General features: G+C 40.1%; 2 protein-coding genes across 4 annotated transcripts; one reads left to right on the plus strand and one right to left on the minus strand.

Moving 5' to 3' along the window:
* Nucleotides 1-2,849: 2,849 nt before the first annotated feature.
* LOC113154335 (heme transporter hrg1-A-like) lies at nt 2,850-10,636 on the minus strand. 3 transcript variants are annotated; one of them, XM_026348467.2, is made up of 4 exons: nt 10,222-10,636; nt 8,034-9,470; nt 6,385-6,552; nt 2,850-5,837 (listed from the first exon to the last, which is right to left on the minus strand). In XM_026348467.2, exons 2-4 carry the CDS (start codon nt 8,161-8,163, stop codon nt 5,701-5,703), a joined length of 435 nt encoding a protein of 144 aa, XP_026204252.1. In that variant the 5' UTR covers nt 8,164-9,470; nt 10,222-10,636; the 3' UTR covers nt 2,850-5,700. The 3 variants fall into 3 exon arrangements, with proteins under 3 accessions (XP_026204252.1, XP_026204253.1, XP_026204254.1); XM_026348468.2 differs by having other exon boundaries at nt 9,673-10,636; XM_026348469.2 differs by having other exon boundaries at nt 8,034-9,107; nt 9,307-10,636.
* A 730-nt stretch (nt 10,637-11,366) lies between these two features.
* On the plus strand, nt 11,367-17,709 carry phf13 (PHD finger protein 13). The gene is made up of 5 exons (XM_026348466.2): nt 11,367-11,802; nt 12,690-12,791; nt 14,157-14,336; nt 14,799-15,222; nt 15,319-17,709. The coding sequence occupies exons 1-5, from the start codon at nt 11,758-11,760 to the stop codon at nt 15,549-15,551; spliced, it is 984 nt and encodes a 327-aa protein (XP_026204251.1). The 5' UTR covers nt 11,367-11,757; the 3' UTR covers nt 15,552-17,709.
* Nucleotides 17,710-17,739: the final 30 nt, after the last annotated feature.

Below are 17,739 nucleotides of genomic sequence, written 5' to 3' on the forward strand. Positions count from 1 at the left end.
TGCCTCCAGCCTCACACTTTAAATACTGGTCACTGGAAACAGCGTCAATCTGGAATCACTGGGATTAGGCACTATCACGCATCCAGTCCTGTCAAACACACAGTGCAGCATTGTCTGCAAGGTAGAAAGGAATGCTGCGTTTCAGACAAACAGAGCTATTGCATTAGAAACGTCAACAGAACCAACATCAAAGTGGTCTGCTTTCACATTGAATCAATCCCCACTTCCATTAGATTACATGACCTTACCAAAGTTACATTGCGCTTACGTTTCTTTATGGTTTCTCAAAATCCCTCGCTCTGGTTCTGGTTCCCCCTGTGAAGCCACTTCAAACAGCCTCTGCCATGGCATATCCCTTTGTGCTCTAAAACAGCAAATATGTGTCTCTCTAAAATGTTTCAGATGCAAGCTTTCAGTTCTCCCAGAGGCACAGACGGCATTGCAAACGGAAACACAAGGCAAAAACAATAGCTGAAAGTCAAGGTGGGGCATGTGCGGAAGGCTAACGTTTGACTGACGGACGATGAGTGATGGGAGAAGATGACAAAGATGGACAGATGCTAAGAAACTGGGGAAAAGACAGGGAAAATAGTGTGGGAGAAATCCTGCAGCAGTAAATCAGCATGGTAATAAGGAGAGATGGGGGGAGGGGGCTGCAGCAGAGGCCTAGAAACATATGTTTCAGTTTGTAAATAAAACAGTAAATTGCTATGGATATTGCTTAAATATCTGTGGGCTTTGTACCACGCTTTGCGGAAGTTCCTCGGAAATCATTCTGGGACTGCCTTCTTAAAATGCCAAGGAGGCTTCTTAATGTCAAAGAGGCCATCTGGTTCTCCACCAATTCAAGATGTTTGCTTTTCATTTAGCATTTTTCCTCCTGGTGCTTCTTTTTATAGATCAAACGCTTCACTTTTATATTATTAATACCAATGTTCATATTTTGCATTTGAAACTGTCAGCCAGCAGGCATCACAGACCCAGAACTGTGAATCTCTATGTCCTTTTCATCAGTTTCAGAAAGTAACTAAATACTTCTACTCAAATACATCTTTAAAGTGCTTAATTTGATTATTTCCACTTCATACTAATTTATACTTCTACTACATTAGATTTTAGAGGGTGATTTTACTTTCTACTTTACTACATTTATGTAAGTGTGGTGGTTACTGTAGTTACTTTGCCACGACTCAAACTAGTCAACAGTATATAAACAAGTTTGTCAGTCAGCTACAATGATCTATGGTCCGTTCTGCTGCCTAATGAGTATTTTTACTGAAGTAAAATTATCAGTGCAGTATTCCTACTTACTGAAATAAGTACTAAGTAGGAATCTGCTGTAAGTAGGATATGCCTCTCGGTTATAACTCAAAGACAGTTTAGATGTTCAGCAATAGTGGAAAAAGTTGACAAATAATTATTCTAAAATTTAAGAAAAGTAGAAATACCATACTCTAACACTGTTCCAAGTAAACATCCTGCATTCAATATTAGCTTGAAGTAAAATAATAAAAAAAGTAGAGTTGTCCATCTGTCAGAAATTGAACTCTAACTGTAGCTGTTCAGCAGATGCAGAATGTTTTACTATGAAATGTACAAAACAGTGGCAAGAAGTATGTGAACCTTTTAGAATTTCATGGTTTTCTGCAATAATTTGTCATAAAATATGATCTTATCTTCATCTAAGTCAAGCATTTTACCAAATACAATGTGCCTAAAGTAATAACACAAAAATAGTTCTGATCTTTCATGTCTTTATTGAAAACAACCAAAAAAATCTCATAGTGCTAGTGGAAAAAGTATGTGAACCCTTGGAATTAATAACTGGGCCTGCTGATGCAGCAAAGCAGGCCCAAATAATGATGTTTCCTCCACCATACTGTACAGTTGGGATGATGTTTTCATGATGACATGCTGTGACCTTTTTATGTTAGATGTAGGGCTGTGTGTTCTTTCTGAATAGTTGAATATAGTTTCATCAATACTGTCAATACTGCTGTGGAGTGTCAATGGGCACTTAAGCAAACTTCAGGCGTGCAGCATTGTTCTTTTTATTAAGCAGCAGCTTCCTTCTTGGTGTCCTGCTATAGACACCCTGCTAGTTCAATGTTATACCTACTGTAGACTCATAAACACAGATGTAAGCCAGTTCCATTGATGCCTTCAAATCTTTGACTGTCACACAGGTAGTTTCTTTATCTCATTAATGAGTGTTTGTTGTCTCTTGGGGTCATTTTGACTGGCCACCCCTCTTCTTGGTAGAGTATCCACAGTCTCAAAGTGTCTCCATTTGTAGATTGTTTGTCTAACTGTAGACTGGTTAATTTCTAAAGTCTTTGATATCACTCTGTAACCCTTTCCAGCTTTATGTAAATCAACAATTCTTGATGTTTTGGTGAGGCAAAGCTCACATAAGAATTTTCTTCTTATGTGGAGCAAGGTCTGAGTGTTTTTTGTCAATTAAAGTAGCTCTAATCCACACCTCCAAACTAGTTTTCTTCCTGGTATGCTAATGCTTAATGAGCTTTTTAGAGGTCTCTATATTAGAGGTTTCTATGGTTGGTCAAATAGGATTGTTGGGTTTTCTACATCATTTTTATTATAATTAGACTCTGTAAGGATTACAGAGATTTAAACCTTAAACTGCGAAGTGCCTTGAGATGACTTCTGTTGTGATTTGGCGCTATACAAAAAAATTTAATTGAATTGTTCTTAACAAAGATGTGAAAGATACATTTTGTATTATTATTTTAGGCACATTATGTTTGTTAATACTCTTGACTTAGATGAAGATCAGATCATATTTTATGACAAATGAATGCAGAAAACCATGAAATTCCTTAAGGTTTTTTCTTGCCACTGATTAAAATAAAAGCACCTAAAAACATGAGTAAAAATGACTTGATTTTAATCAGTCAGTGGACATTTTACTGCTAATGCTTTTAAAATTTGTAAAATTATGAATGCAGGTGTTTCACCTATGAAATATTTTATCACTTTTAGTAAAGTAAAAGATCTCAGTGCATCTCTCACAGCTTTTAAATTGACTGGTGGTCAGTACCCATCATACAAATAGATCATCATACAATGTGCTGCTATTACTTCGCTTTATGTAAACACATACACAAACATCTCATATTAGTGTGTGATCTCACATAAACAACCGTGAGAGCAGACAGGTGGACGTTCACAAAGGTGCGGTGTGTTCATATCCTCCATGAATTATTTCAGATACTTGGATTCTGATGTCATCTGTTAAACAAGTATGTGTGTGCAAAACAAACTCCCCTGTAGGTTGTTTGTTATAGATGTAAATTCAGCTGTTGTTGCTCCGTAGTATCTAATTGTACAGGATGTTTAGGATATTTGTCTTATTTCGATGTATAAACTATTGTTTCCACTCTGACCACACTGACAGACTGCCAGTCAACACTTGAGACAACTTCCTTCCTTGATTTGAGTAGAAAGGACTCCCATAATTGAATAAAACAAGACCCCTCCCTCTCTTTACACACACACACACACATATACACATACTCCTTTTACAGGCTGGTGTATAAACTTAATAGGACGCCTTTGGTTCCAAAGCCCCCAGCTTGCTCAGTGGAAAGTGAGCCGGATTGTTTTGCAGTTTCTTAATGCCGAAGTTTATAACGGCCAGATAAAAAAATGTTGCCATGGTGATTTAACCACAACATCGCAATTACCTTGATGCAATGAGACTCTGGAGGCTTACAAACAAACCAGTGCAATGTAATTAACATGTAAGTACCACCAAAATGTCCTTAAAACACAGGGGAAGGGTGCAAGAACGCAACTAACAAAGTGAAATAATGATAATGGCTTCTTAAGGATCAAAGTCACAGATATTTCTAGTAAATAATGAAACACTGTGCCAGATTTACTTTCCCCCAGCACCTAGCATAGTAGTGTTTTTTTTTTCTCTGAACATCTGCAGGGTGGATATTTATGAGAAACATTTTTCCACAAGATCCTGTTCCGCAAACGAATCATTAATTAGTTGTAATGCACCAAAAAACGACAGCGTCTTAATGTATCAGTCACATATTTTTCACATCAACTACAAAGTCCTTCTATCAGGCAGCTGTCCTAACAAAATCATACACCACAAAAAGATTCTGCAGCCGCCACCACCCCCCCCCGCACCTCCTTTGAGGGACAAAATAAAAATGTGAATGGATGGAATAATTGCCTGACTTCAAAGTGCAGGTTATTGGGCTGCATTTAGTGTTGAGATTGCAACGTCGTGGGGTGTTTTTTTTTTTTTTTGGTATATATATTTTTTTCTTCATAAATGTGGCATGGGTGGGTGGAAAGGGTGGTTTCATTGCTCTCATGGCGCGAATCCCACACTAATGCCCAAAACTGACCCTCCTGGCGTGAGCTTAGCGGGGAGAAGAATGTGTAGCAGCGTCAATCTGCTTCGTTGACACTGTGAGGAATTTACAGCGCATGAAAGTCACAAGTCGTGATGAAAATAAAGAACAGTGTTTTTGCTGTAGCATTTCCTTTAAAATTAGAAATTACTTAAAGGAACAGAAACTGTAAAAGATGTCGACACGTTCCTTCTTCAAAAAGAGAAACAGTTATTAGCCACTGGTATAGATATCTTCAGACTGCATTCGGAAAAACAAAAACAAAAACAAAAACTAAAAACACCCCCGTGTAAGAAGACTGCAAAAAACACACATCGTATTAATGTGATTTTCAGGCTCACTCCTGTACAAACACGTCCTCGTCCACGACATTCAGGCAAGTGATTCATGTGGACACACAATGTTACACTTCATTTTTAACATTGTAGAGTACAAAGCTAAACATTTAAAAGAAAATACCTTAAAATAGTCTCACTAAGCAGAGATGTTAAAATATCATGAGTGGATTTGATGAAAACGACACAGATCATAAGACATCAGGAATACATAAGCATGCATCTTCAACATCTTCTCATTACAAAATCATACAAAATGTATTCTTTACAATTAAAATATTCACTCATAGTCCACTAATATAATGACCCAGGACATGTGGCACTGTACATTAAAGCATTCACACTGATGCTGCAGGATTTTGAGTGACCCTGACACACGCTGTTAAAACAGCGCGTGGATGTGCATCAGATTTAAAGCAGTGGATTCAGCATTGCGATATACACACTTTGTCATTTGTGTGGGCTGCTTGTGTTGGAAAAATGTCTGCTACAAAGTTATTTCATTCAGTATTAGAGAAACAACAAAGACAATACGGGTGCATGTGCGGTGGATGTTCTTTAATTTCTGGAAGAAGGACTCCCTCTAGAGGCTACGGTCTCAAACTGCAACTGAAAATGTCCTTCACTGAGTCATGGTTAAAAATGAGCAAATTATCTTGTCATGAGGACTAGGCATGAAGCGGAGGATGTGAAAGTGGACGAGAATAAAAACTATCGAGGGTCATATAAAACAAGGCTGGGTCTGTCAGTAAAGTGGCTGAGTCATCAACAAAATCTGCACATGTAAAAAAACAAGGAGGAGGTTTCAGGGAGACACGGGTGCTCACCGACAACACAAATCACTTCAACCCGATTCCTCTGACTCCTCTCAAAGTGTCACTTTCCCACCGATATTCTTCAGGTTGAGAACCTAGCACAGTGTGTGCACTGCGGAGTCTGTGCAGTTTCTGTGGGATGTTTAAGTGCCCTCAGAAGTCACTAAGGATACTGATGTCCGCAAACTCTTTCCTGTAGCGGTGAGCACCAAAGGCGAGCACGAAGGACCACTTCAGGCTCATGAAGCTCCACACACAGGCCAAGTAGAGACTCTGAGGATCAGTCAGGGCTGTGGGAGGAACAGAGTCACAGGTTAGAATCCAGCTCTCTGCAGACCAGAGCGGTGACGTTTTCACACTGAGGCATTCATCTGTCCTGTTTCTGTACTACAGCCTAGTAAAATAATGACAGAGCTCTCCTAATTAAAAACATTTCATTAGAAATTGAAATGAAAATTAAAAACCATATAATTACTATAATTTAAAAGGAAAAAGATTGAAGAAGGATTGAAGGAGATTTTTCATTTAAGTGCAAAATGACTTTTAGCTGTGAGCTCTGACTCGCATTTACCATTTCAGCTCATCCTAGGGTTGCTGAATAAAGTTGATGTTAATGACCTGTGTAGACCAGGTACGTTCTTCACCAACAAACTCAGTAAAACGTTTGTTTATTGACATGACTTTGTGCACAAGGGTACCAACAGGCCTGCCTTAAAAAGGCTTCCACATGAGTGAAGCGCTGTGTTGTTCATATCATTTTATGATGTCACTTTAAGAGTTGTAACCAGGGGGCCCAGTCACCAACATGCTATTTGGACAGCGGCAGCAAAAACTTACACTCTTTGTTGTTGATGGCAATAGAGAGGAATGTGATGAAGGCGACAACTGCCAGCAGAGAGAAGAAAACCCCGATGAAGAAGAAGAACTTGAGACCCTTGAGCCAGGTCCTCCAGTAGTCCTGCAGATACATGATGTGAGTGATCAGGGTCCAAAGTGCCAGCACACCTGAGGGACAAAGGCAAGGGAGCTTTACTATATATAGCAGACACAGAAAAACACACAAACACAGACATTTCTGACCTATTAAACACGTGAGGTAGCGATTATTTCTCTGTTATTTCCATACGCAGTGAAAATCCCCATCGAGAAACGCGAAACATTCTTTTCCTTTTACTGTTATATTGAAATACACTTAGAACGAGGGGCAGAGTGTTCTGAAAACTGAATTCAAAAGCTATTGCTGTTATAACAACAAACCCTGAAGTCAAACAATAAGCAGACATGGATGGCATGGAAACAACAATGTTGTCTAAATTAAGGGGGCACAGATCCAACGTTGAAGTTTCCTGCCTGAAATGAAAGGAAACCAGTGGAAGAAAAACTAAATATTACAAACTGAGAATACGCTTGGCAAATGATGAGCATACAATGAGCTACAAAATGCAAAAGCACCTTCAGGGACAGTTCATTGAGTTGCTGTTAACTGAAGTTAACCATACAACAGCCACTGACCTGAGTCTGGTGGTCATGAACTTGATTGTATGAGTGGTGAGTGTGAATTTTCCAGTGGCTGACATGTTGTGAGATGACACAGCACGCTGCCAATTACTCAGTCAGTTAGTTACCCCCCTTTTTTTAACAGACGTAGTGGTGTGAAGCTGCTCTGCCCTGAAAAGCTGACCCAGCTTTTGCCCCCAGTGTGTCAATTATAGGCAAATTGTGACAGAAGGAAATGGATTTTGCACCTTTGATCATTTGTTACTTTATGAAATTGTAAAATCACGAGAGAGCAGAGAGTGGTCCGTTTTATCATTAGGAAATGATCACAGTAAAACTAAAACTGATTACGGTACATCCTGTGAGCGGATGAGTGCAGAGGTTAGAGATTTGGACCAACTTCAGCCTGGGCTCAAAGTGCAGATCTGTTGATTTGGCACAGGCTGTTGCACAACTGTGCGTGAAGTTACCTTAACACCCTTCTTCTAATAGAGTAAATGGGATCTAACAATGCCATTTATAAAAACTGACAATCTGTTTTCTAATTTCTATTAAAAATATCAATTATATAGAAACTAAACAATTTGTGGAGACTTTAAATAAAAAAAGCAACTAACGCCTCCTTGTAAAGGACAAAACAATATAAATGCTTTGAAGTGCATCTAAAATTCAGATGCTTCAGAAACTGTAGTTTCAGTTTTAACAAGTAAAACTACCATAATATTACACTAAATCTATAGTTGGTATTTCCAATACCAAGCTTATTTAAAGTGTGTTTCTTTATCATGCTCATGCTCAGTTGAGCAGAGGGAAACATCTCCTCCAGCATGTATTAGAAATGCCTCATTATTAGAAAGTGTGTGACAGATGACACTGCTGTCCTTCACAAGCGAGTCTGAACTGTGAGGATGGAGGTCGAGCTGAAGGTGTCGATGACAGGACACCTCCGCTTTACCGTGACACAAGCTGAGGGCAACACGTAAACAGACCTGACAGTCCTCCCATGGCTGCAGTCCACGGCTGGTCGAACACGATGTTCCACACGAGGAAAGCCGAAAACCCGAAGAGGACACCAACCGAGGCATAGGCGACGCTGATGTGCGTTTTATTTACAGCCATTATCGCTCCAGCACAGGCGGCACACGACTACAGCAGCAACAGAGAGTGTGTGTGTGAGTGTGTGTGTGTGTGTGAGAGAGAGAGAAAGCGGCGATCTTATCATTTCAAGACAACAGCATCCGGTCAGTCAAGCGTGCGTCCTGCTGACTAATGGTTTCTGAAGTGTGAAACATGACGAAGCACTTCTACTGACAGGCGTTTTCTATTTTCTGCTCGGCTGGAGAAAACAAGAAACGAGCACACGCCGCTTCACTCAACGTCATCTGATACCAACCAAAGAGATCTGCGGCTGTCTGACACGAGTGAAGACAGCGCCCCCTACAGAGGGGCAGAGGGGGAACAACACCAGGCCAGTTAGAAATAAGAGCTTTTATTTTGGAACAGATAATAAAGTCAATGTCAAAATGCCTCAAACAAAAGATTTAAAAAGAAAATGACAAAGCAAATGAATGAAAACTGTTTTAATAATGTAGTAATGTAAACATTAGTGTTCAGGAAATGTCCAGGATGTTTCCATTCTTTAAGCATCCGAGGGCACAACATGTAGTGTATGGCAAGGCTCTCAGACATTACTCTGAAACAAGACTTGGCAGGTAATGACAGAAAAATGAAACTTCTTTTTCATGGGATGAATCATGGCAGAGCCTCTGTGGATGTGCTGCACCAGCAGGTCTTTTCCAGAGAACACAAACAGATCACACCACGACGTGCCTGTCACCATCATCTCTCCTTGGATTTGCCAATAGCACGAGCCAGACCAGACCTGATCTGACAGACCAGGAACCGGCGTTCAGTGACGCTCTGCAATGGTGTACGACCAAACCGCAGGGGCACCGGTTGACACACAAATTTTCACAGTATTCCCGCAGTGTGTCAGCTTTCATCTCCTCCTCCTTCTTTGCTGTTTTGTACCTTGATATCAAGCTGCTCCGCATGGCTCCTTCCTGGTATTAGTTTGCTGATCAATATTTCATGCTTCAACTTTTAAAATCAAACGAGACTCACAAAGTGAACAAATCATTACACACCAGTCTTTAAGGGCTTAAGGATATCAACCACCGGTAAGACCGTCTTTCATTATTTGTTGTTTAATTAGTAATCCAATTCATAAGCAGGTATATTCTAAGGCGTTGCTAAGTTTACCTTTGTCCTTTTGAGGTTCCTGACTTTCACTGAAGCACAGTGTTGCACTTTCTGCGACTGCATCTAGCTCAGTGAGGACCTGCCCTCACATTCATACACCCATGTGTCCAGCTGAGGGGACTGCTCTCTAACAACAGCAGTTGCTCCGGTGTATTAATTAACATCTGTCACAGGAAAAAACACAAACACGAATATTTAGCAACTATACATTTCTTGCATCGATTTTTTTTTTTATCTGAGTAAAAAGTTATTTTCTTTTTTCTTTGTTTATATGTCTTCAAACTTTGGTGTAAGTACTTCACCCAAATGCCCAACAGATTTTTAATAACTAATTGATCCACTTTACCAACAATAAGTGAGTGCTACCTGTAACTATCGATTAGACCTGCACAACGTCCAGGAGGAACTCTGGACCATTCTTCCTCACAGAGCTTCAGCTCAGCCGTATCCTTTGGACGTGTTATCTGAACGACACTCTTCGTGTCATTCTACAGGATCTTTATTGGGTTGAAGTCTGACCTCTGACCTGACTCCCATTGCTATTTAGTGACATCAGAAACCTAGAGTTGCCATTACATATTCAACTATAACTCTGTGTTTAATGGGTGTGTTTGAAAAAGACATGACAGATGAAATGCACCTGTGTTTTATCATCCTAAAAGTATTGTGTTTTTGTTCATATTTCTGACTTTTGTCAAGATAATAAAAATGATAATAGCAATAACAAAATCTTGATATTATTTTATGATATATGCATTATCGTTAATCTTTGGGCTTAACCTTTTAATAGTGTGTATGTTTTTCTGTTTAATAGTATTGTTGTTGTTAATGAATTGCTATTTACAACTAATCTCTTTTTAATACTATTTGTATTAATGGTTATGATAATGAACAGTTTAAAAGAATTGCACTTACAAGCATACAAGCTGGACGTTCAGCTTCTAGTGGCTAGCCTATTTCTGGGCTGATACAGACGAAATAACTTTCCACCGCTGTAATTCAATAACTTATATATTTCGGGTCGGTATTCTAACTAAGAGTGACAAACCTATTCTTGGTAACTTTATCTCTGGGCTGAGCACCATGTGCACTACACTCCGCAGGCGCTTGTTTTCCTCACAGTTCGCCTCTACGATAGTTTCAACTTTCAACAACCACGGTGGTTAACCTCTCCGTTAACGGATTGCGAAACGTCTGGAGTCTGCTGTTCGACATTTTCAGCATGTCTGCTATATAGAGATATTTTGAGCTTCGTAAACTTGTGCGGACGACACGCTCAAAACCTCGAAGAATGAAAACAAACAGAACATGCTGATCATGACCGCAGACGCTTCCGCATTTCTTCTTCTTCTTCTTCTCCGGATATTACTGATGATAGCGCCACCTGCCGGACAGGAGCGTGGAGCAGCAGGTAGTAAGACAAAATACTGTATAATATAATTTCTTAAGAAAATTAAATGTCTTCAATTCACTATTTACTTCTGCCTTGATAAAGCTTATTGTCACGTTAGTCATGACCGCATCTCTTCTCTGTGCACTATTATATTTTATTCACACAAATAAACTACCCACATTTTCATATCACTAAGTTAAAGAGTGAAATGTTTAGTTTGTGTTAATATGAGTTATAACATTCAGTTAAGGACTGAAATATTTAGTTAAATTAGTTCAGATTCACATTCAGTTGAGGACACAGCTTGAGGTGTTCAGGACTAAAACGGTCCTCTTACATTGAAGTAAAGTTTTTACCACTTTATGACAGATCAGTGGTTAACTAAACCATAGGACTCATCCTCTGTTACTTTTTAAAATAATTTACATTTGCAAATAGTAACTGAAGTGGTAAAGAAATATAGTGGGGAAAAAAAGTACAATGTAAATAAACAAGCTACAATTGTTTTTTTCAATTCAATATCATCTCCAATAGTTAAGCTGCAGATAATCTTTAACAATATCTGCAGATGTTATTTTAAAGATCCAGCTTGAGTTGAGTTACATCCAGATAAACGCTAGTTGGGCATCAACAGAGGGCGTTAATGCATCATTTCATTCGCAAAGGAAGAAAAAAAAAAAAGGCGAAGAGGGGAAGGTACCTGGTGACAGCTGAAGTGAACCGCTCCCCCCAGCAGCGGTCGGTCAACTGGATCTCACGGAGACAAAACCGGACGGCTCGATGGAAACACAGTAGTAACATCTCCGCACCTTTACAGCACACGGGAGGGACGTGTTACTACTTCGAGGCGATTAGCTACTTGGTTGTTCCTGGACACAGTCCAAGTGCTGTTATCGTCGGAGCTGCTGGCAAACTGAGTGAACACTGTTGCTTCGACTTTTAGCCTGGGTAACGTTAGCTGTAACGTTAGGTATCTGCCAAGCAAAGGCTAGGTAACCCCAGTGTTTACGGTCGCATCGAGCCTGTCACTTTACCCGGTGGACGAATACTCAGTGAAGATGGGTGACATAAACCCATCGACATCTCATGCGTTTCAGTCGGAGGTAAGTGTTTTATGTCGCTTTTACTGTTTTGCAGTGAGTAGTTTTGTGGTCATGGATAACGTTAGCAAACTTGCCCGAGGTTGTCACCGCACGGTGTAGCAGCTGCTGATTAGTTAGCGTTAGCTTACTGTGCTAATGTTGACATAATATTAGCCACTGATTTGATATGTTACACACGTCAGTCATTCTGACATGCTTTGATCCCGCTGTCAACTTTTACTACTAAAACTTGGCATTATGTGCGAGAATGAGTCACTAACGCTGCCTCCGGCGGCACTTTGTAAGATTGATGTCGTTAAAGCTAGCGTTAGCTTAACGTTGCACCGAAAATAAAACATTCCATCATCATTGCCGAGCATGCTAACATTAACGTTGGCTAACTAAACCTCAAATTAATGCCACCTGCTTTTACTGTCAGCTGGCTAATACTCGTTCTTTTACGACGTTCTGCAACTGCTTGATACGTCTTTAATACGAAGTAATTTATGACTTCATAGTTTAGCTGACAACTCCACTGACAGTAGCCATCTGCTAACCCCTTAGCATCATTTACTTATTTGCTGTCTAGCTAGCACTAGCTAGCTGTCGTCGCTAGCTTAGTTGGGTTCATCGGTGGGGGTTGGTCGAAGATTCACAGGCAAGTCCAGAGAGAGGTGTCCTCATGCTATTTAACAAAACTTATGTGCGTGTTTGTCAGTGTGTTTTTGTTCATTTGGTTTCATTCAGTTTCGTTGCGTCGCATCGAGCCAACACTGAGTGGCAGGTTGCAGCCACATTCAGTGTGTGGTTGACAGTGAATGGCGATCAGCTCTGGTTGACTTCAACGCCATGTCGGGAAGTGTTAGGTTTGACGAAGCTAATGTTTCAATGTCGTGACTGTGTTTCAGGACTTCAGTCCGCCGCACAGGAGGAGAAGGACAGTAGAGGATTTTAACAAGTTTTGCACTTTTGTCTTGGCCTATGCCGGTTACATACCATACCCCCAAGAGGTGAGTACACGGAGCGATCAGTGTCTGCACGCATGTTCACATCAGCACCTGTGTTGTTGTTTTTCTTTTAAAAATGTTGATGTATTCGTTTTCATTGGCTGCGTTACCAATCGAGGACAGTTTTTCAAGGTTGCATCATGTTTCCTTATGTAAACAAAGATGAAAAGCTAAGAAAAGGTCCAGGTGAAGTGGAAAGACCTGTGTGAAACCCAAAGTGAATGAAAATACAGATGCTGTAGGTAATAGAACTGTAAAACATTAACCTCGGATTAAGTGAAATCGGATTGTGGTAAATTAATAGACAATAAACTGACAAAATAATTTGAATAAACTGCAGTTACCCACACACTCCCAAGTGGATTTAAATATTAGCTAATATTGGAAATTTGAAGCAGATATTGACATAACCAAGTAGAATTCAGCATATTTTCTGACAGCATAGAATAATCAAGATTGTGTTAATATTATTATTACTATTTTGGATATAGATTGGAACTTGTCAACTCAAGAACTTTGCTCTGAGATGTTCTCTTTTTCTTATTGAGCTGCATCGTCTGTTTGGGGATAGGGAGGGGGATGTCCATACAATGAGATTATCTTAAACAGATTATTTAGTCTGTTGTTCTTATGGCTAGAGGTGTCTCAGCATGCCTTCTACAAAGTAACATTAGCTTTTCTTTCACATACTACTGAAGTATATTGACATGGCAAGAGTACTATTTGTATACTAGACTTCAGTTGTGACTTTATCCATCCACGCTCACATTACTGCTTAATTTCTATACATTTATTATTAATGGAAAAAATTTAATGTTTTAGAAAAAATTTCACTTCTACTATGCAACACACAATAAGACCTTCCTGGTGGTATCATTGATGGCTTCATCAAAATTTGTTGTTACTCTTCCTTTTCCTCCTAATCTGTGGCAGGAGTTTCTAGATTATGACTCATCTCTTTCTAGCCGAGGTTGCATCTTCAAACATGTTTTTTTTTTTTTTTTTTTCTTTGAGTTGTTCTTCTGTTTCTCTCTAAGATATGCTAGGCTTGTTTTCATGACTGGCATGTCACTTGTTGATTATTCGCCTGCTAAAGCAAATACAACATAACGACTGCGTAAGACCAAGAGCTCATAGAAGTCTAAATTGACCTGAAGCCCAACATTCATAACAGTACTTTTCTTGTAGTCTCATTACTGATTGCGTAGCGCTTCTGAAGCTTTCCAAGACACAGTGATGCTCATTCAGTATAATATACTTTTTATTATTTGGTGAATGTTTGCAAAGAACTGTCAGACATACTTTCAATGTGTTGATCACCAGCTCCCGATCCATGTATGACCCTTACTTCTCCATTTATTGTCAAAGGACTCTCCACTGCGCAGTAGTTCCAGCCCCCCCAACAGTACAGGCAGTACAGCTGACAGTGATGCCTGGACCCCAGGACCTCCAGCCTCCTGCCCCCAGCGCCCTCCCAAGGTCCCGCAGGACAGGAGCAGGAAACGTCCACAGCCAGGAGCCACACTGCCCGGGCACACCAAGAAAGATGTGAGTTGAAGTGATGTCACTTAATCAGCCTTACACACTGCCTGACCATGATTTAATCGCATGCTTTAATGTTTTTTGGATTTCCTTTTGCATTGATTACATCATATGTTTGTTGTGCCATTGTTTCAAAAAGATTCATTAATTTATTTCTGTCCAGAGTTGCAATAATTTCTTGCCACGGTCTGTATTGATAGGATCAGATCGCTGTTTAAAGTCTTCTCTAACACATCCTAGAGATTGTCACTGTGGCTAAGGTCTGGACTGCTGGTGTCTCGTGCTCCCAGAACGACAAAATGACAATGTGAGCCAGATGAATCCTGACATTGTCACGTTGGGATATGCTCGTACCATCGGTGAAGAAGAAAAAAAAGAAAACACTGATAGAAAAAGCTGGTCATTCTGGACACTCAGGTAGTGCATGTTCACCTTTAACTAGTCTGATATGTGCCCTCTATTCTGCAGCACACAATCACTACCCTACACCCAGATGACCGCAGAAAAGCTGACAAACTGAAGAAGAAGAAGAGGAGAAAGGAAAGGGAGCATCAGGCTGGTGGTGAAAGTGAGGTTCAGCAGGACCACTCAGCAGTTCGAGAGCTCCAGAGCTACCCTATCTCCTTTGGTGAGCGCATGATCAAAGAAGAGCCAGAAGATGATATCAGCATTCCCCTCCACCCTGAGCGTCTGCCCACCCCACCCCCCTGTAAGGAGGAGCCCAAGCAGGAGCGTCGATACTGGGATGGTCGAGACCTAGAAGAAGGGGTGGTAAAAGTACAAAAGGTGGAAGGTTTTTCAGGAAACAGAACGGTGTTCCGGCAGGGGAAACAGGTGGTGTTCAGAGACGAAGATGGTTCAGGAGAGGACGAGGACATCATGGTGGACTCGGGTGAGGTTTACGTATTGGTGCAAATGTTGCAGTGTTACAAGTTTAACATTGTGTCCAAACCTAATTCTGTGTGTTCTGTGTATCTCGTCCTCTCAGATGACGATTCGTGGGACCTGGTGACATGTTTCTGCATGAAACCTTTTGCGGGCCGAGCCATGATTGAGTGCAACAAGTGTAACACCTGGATCCACCTGTCATGCGCTAAGATCCGCAAGAGCCACGTGCCAGAGATATATGTGTGCCAGAGCTGCAGAGACACACATGGAACTCCAGACACCCGCCGCTCCCACCGCTCGCGTGTAGGCCCGCGCAAACATCTGCTAGACTGACCCCAGGGCAAACTCTGAACTCTGACCCTCTCCTCTCCTGCTTTCCCCTCCACCTGCTGGACTGACCCTTCCTCAAAATCAGGTCTTGCACCCTCTGCTGTTCATGGTCAGCAATGAACCCACATTTTCTACGAACACTTCGGTGGACCTATCCCAAGCCCTTATCCCATTTGAAAACTGTTTGAGACCTATTTTAGATTTCCTAAGGTTTGTTTCTGCTTCCCTACAGACTTTGTGCGTAAGGCAATCACTGAATGGATATCTGTCTGTAGAGCATAGTAGCAAACCGCTACTGTTGGGACTAGGTGTCTCATGAACACTGGAAACATTTGAACTGCCATATAGAGAGAAACCCCTCACAACTGCCACCCAATATGGTGCATGCTTGGATTTATGGGAGAGATGGTTTGCACTTGTTCACACTTTTTTCTTTTTTTTTTTTTTCTTTTTTCTTCAAAGATTCATCTGACTTTTCTGTCACCGGGACAATTGTGTCTTTCTGATTAAACTGGATTTGATTTGTCTAAGATGCTTCTATTAATGTTGCATAATTAACCATTTAAAATGAGAAAACAAGTTAACTTGTAAATGCTTCAGATGGTGCTATAGTATTAAGCTGAGGTATAATCCAGTAGAACAAAAATGTAGGATACGAGACTAGGATCTGCATCTGCTTCATCTGTTTGTTGTTCTGTTTTGTTATTTAAGTCAACACGAAAGAATATAACTGAGGATTTAAGCTGTACAACTGAATTAAGCGCTTGTTCCTCTCCGTTGTGCTACACAAGCTGTCTTCCAGCCATGGCTACTCCTCTGAATCAAGATGTTACTTGGCCACACGTTTGAAACAGTATTCTTATTTCAGAGTTTCTTTCATAACATTAAATTTGTTCTTTACAGTTTTAGAAAAAGCAAGATAAGTGACAATATTCAGATGACATTACAGTTTTCAGTAAAAGTGTTTTCTGTTTCCTCTGGTCAGCATGATTTCGCTGCATTTCGTGACAGGGATTAACAATTGTATTGTTCATGAATGCCTTTATTTACAAACCGTTATTTAAATGTTCCTTAGCATTCAACAATGCTAAAGACAAAATTTTCAGAGACAAATATATTTATAGAAGGGAACTCGTTGGGCCGTCCTGGTTAATTCTCTACAGGAATAAAAAAACAAACAAAAACAAAAAGCTATGTTGACTGGAAAACAGTGTTGTTAGAGAAATTCTCTTAAGAATCCAGTTGAAATTATGCATGTGTGTGTGAGTTTGTTTGAAAGGTTAACATTTCGTGAGGGATTTGGCAATGCATGCGCTGCTGTGAGTTGTCTCAGCTGAGCTCCATCGTTTCTGGTCTTCTGTAAAAAGGAGCAATGGATCTCTGCAAAGAGCCATGTGCAGAGTTGGGTTGTTTTGTTTGCCTCAGATCAGAAGAACAGATCTCAGACTTTAATCACTTCTCACTAACATTTTCACTGCAGTATTCAGTTACTTCCAAATGCAGCATTTTGATGAAAAAGTGTTTTTTTTTTTGTTTTGTTTTGTTTTGTTTTTTTATTAGATTTTTTTGTTCCTCTTCACAACTAGCTGCAATTTGGATGAATGATTTTAAGCTTTGTTATTCATGTGCCATCTGCTGTTGAGCCTGTCTTTGTAGGCTACATATTGTTTGTGATTATAAAAAAGCCATACTGTAGAGTTATCCAGAGCCTTTGGATATTAGGCCAGAATAGGGTTTTTCAATGCAGAATCAATGACTAGACCAGAGAACAACTAACACACACAATGGTGGGTTTGTAAAGAACACAAAACTTTCCAATACTTTAAAGTGGTTAAGCTCATCTGCACTCTTGTCTTCTGATATTTACAAATGTTGGTTAACTGGTTTGTATTCACAGAGGTCACAATCTTTTTTAAGAAGTCTGATGACCTAAAATCATTTGCCGTTTCTCAGGACGTTCATGTCTTGAAGAGAAACTGAAGACACCTTCAGAAACAAATTGCTAATGTTAGTCTATGTCTTAAAGACATCCGTGTAATTAGTGTTAACAATGCTCATTGTGATACCGCTATTATTCTGATCCTGGGTTGTCCTATCTCCTTATTGAGAAAGCATTGTCTGTACTGTGGCGCAAACTGTTTCTGTGAAACTATTTTAAATAATAAAAAATTACCATTGTAACTTGTTGACA

The sequence above is a fragment of the Anabas testudineus genome, chromosome 5, assembly GCF_900324465.2.
Source record: "Anabas testudineus chromosome 5, fAnaTes1.2, whole genome shotgun sequence".
NCBI classification, from domain to species: Eukaryota; Metazoa; Chordata; class Actinopteri; order Anabantiformes; family Anabantidae; genus Anabas; species Anabas testudineus.

What these genes read in the sequence shown, in the direction of transcription:
- phf13 (XM_026348466.2), top strand. Translation starts at nt 11,758, where the DNA reads ATGGGTGACATAAACCCATCGACATCTCATGCGTTTCAGTCGGAG. An exon ending in CTCATGCGTTTCAGTCGGAG is followed by an intron (nt 11,803 to 12,689) that starts GTAAGTGTTTTA and finishes ACTGTGTTTCAG; the next exon opens with GACTTCAGTCCGCCGCACAG. An exon ending in ACATACCATACCCCCAAGAG is followed by an intron (nt 12,792 to 14,156) that starts GTGAGTACACGG and finishes TTATTGTCAAAG; the next exon opens with GACTCTCCACTGCGCAGTAG.
- LOC113154335 (XM_026348467.2), bottom strand. Translation starts at nt 8,163, where the DNA reads ATGGCTGTAAATAAAACGCACATCAGCGTCGCCTATGCCTCGGTTGGT. An exon ending in AGCCATGGGAGGACTGTCAG is followed by an intron (nt 6,553 to 8,033) that starts GTCTGTTTACGT and finishes TTTGTCCCTCAG; the next exon opens with GTGTGCTGGCACTTTGGACC. An exon ending in TGCCATCAACAACAAAGAGT is followed by an intron (nt 5,838 to 6,384) that starts GTAAGTTTTTGC and finishes TTCCTCCCACAG; the next exon opens with CCCTGACTGATCCTCAGAGT.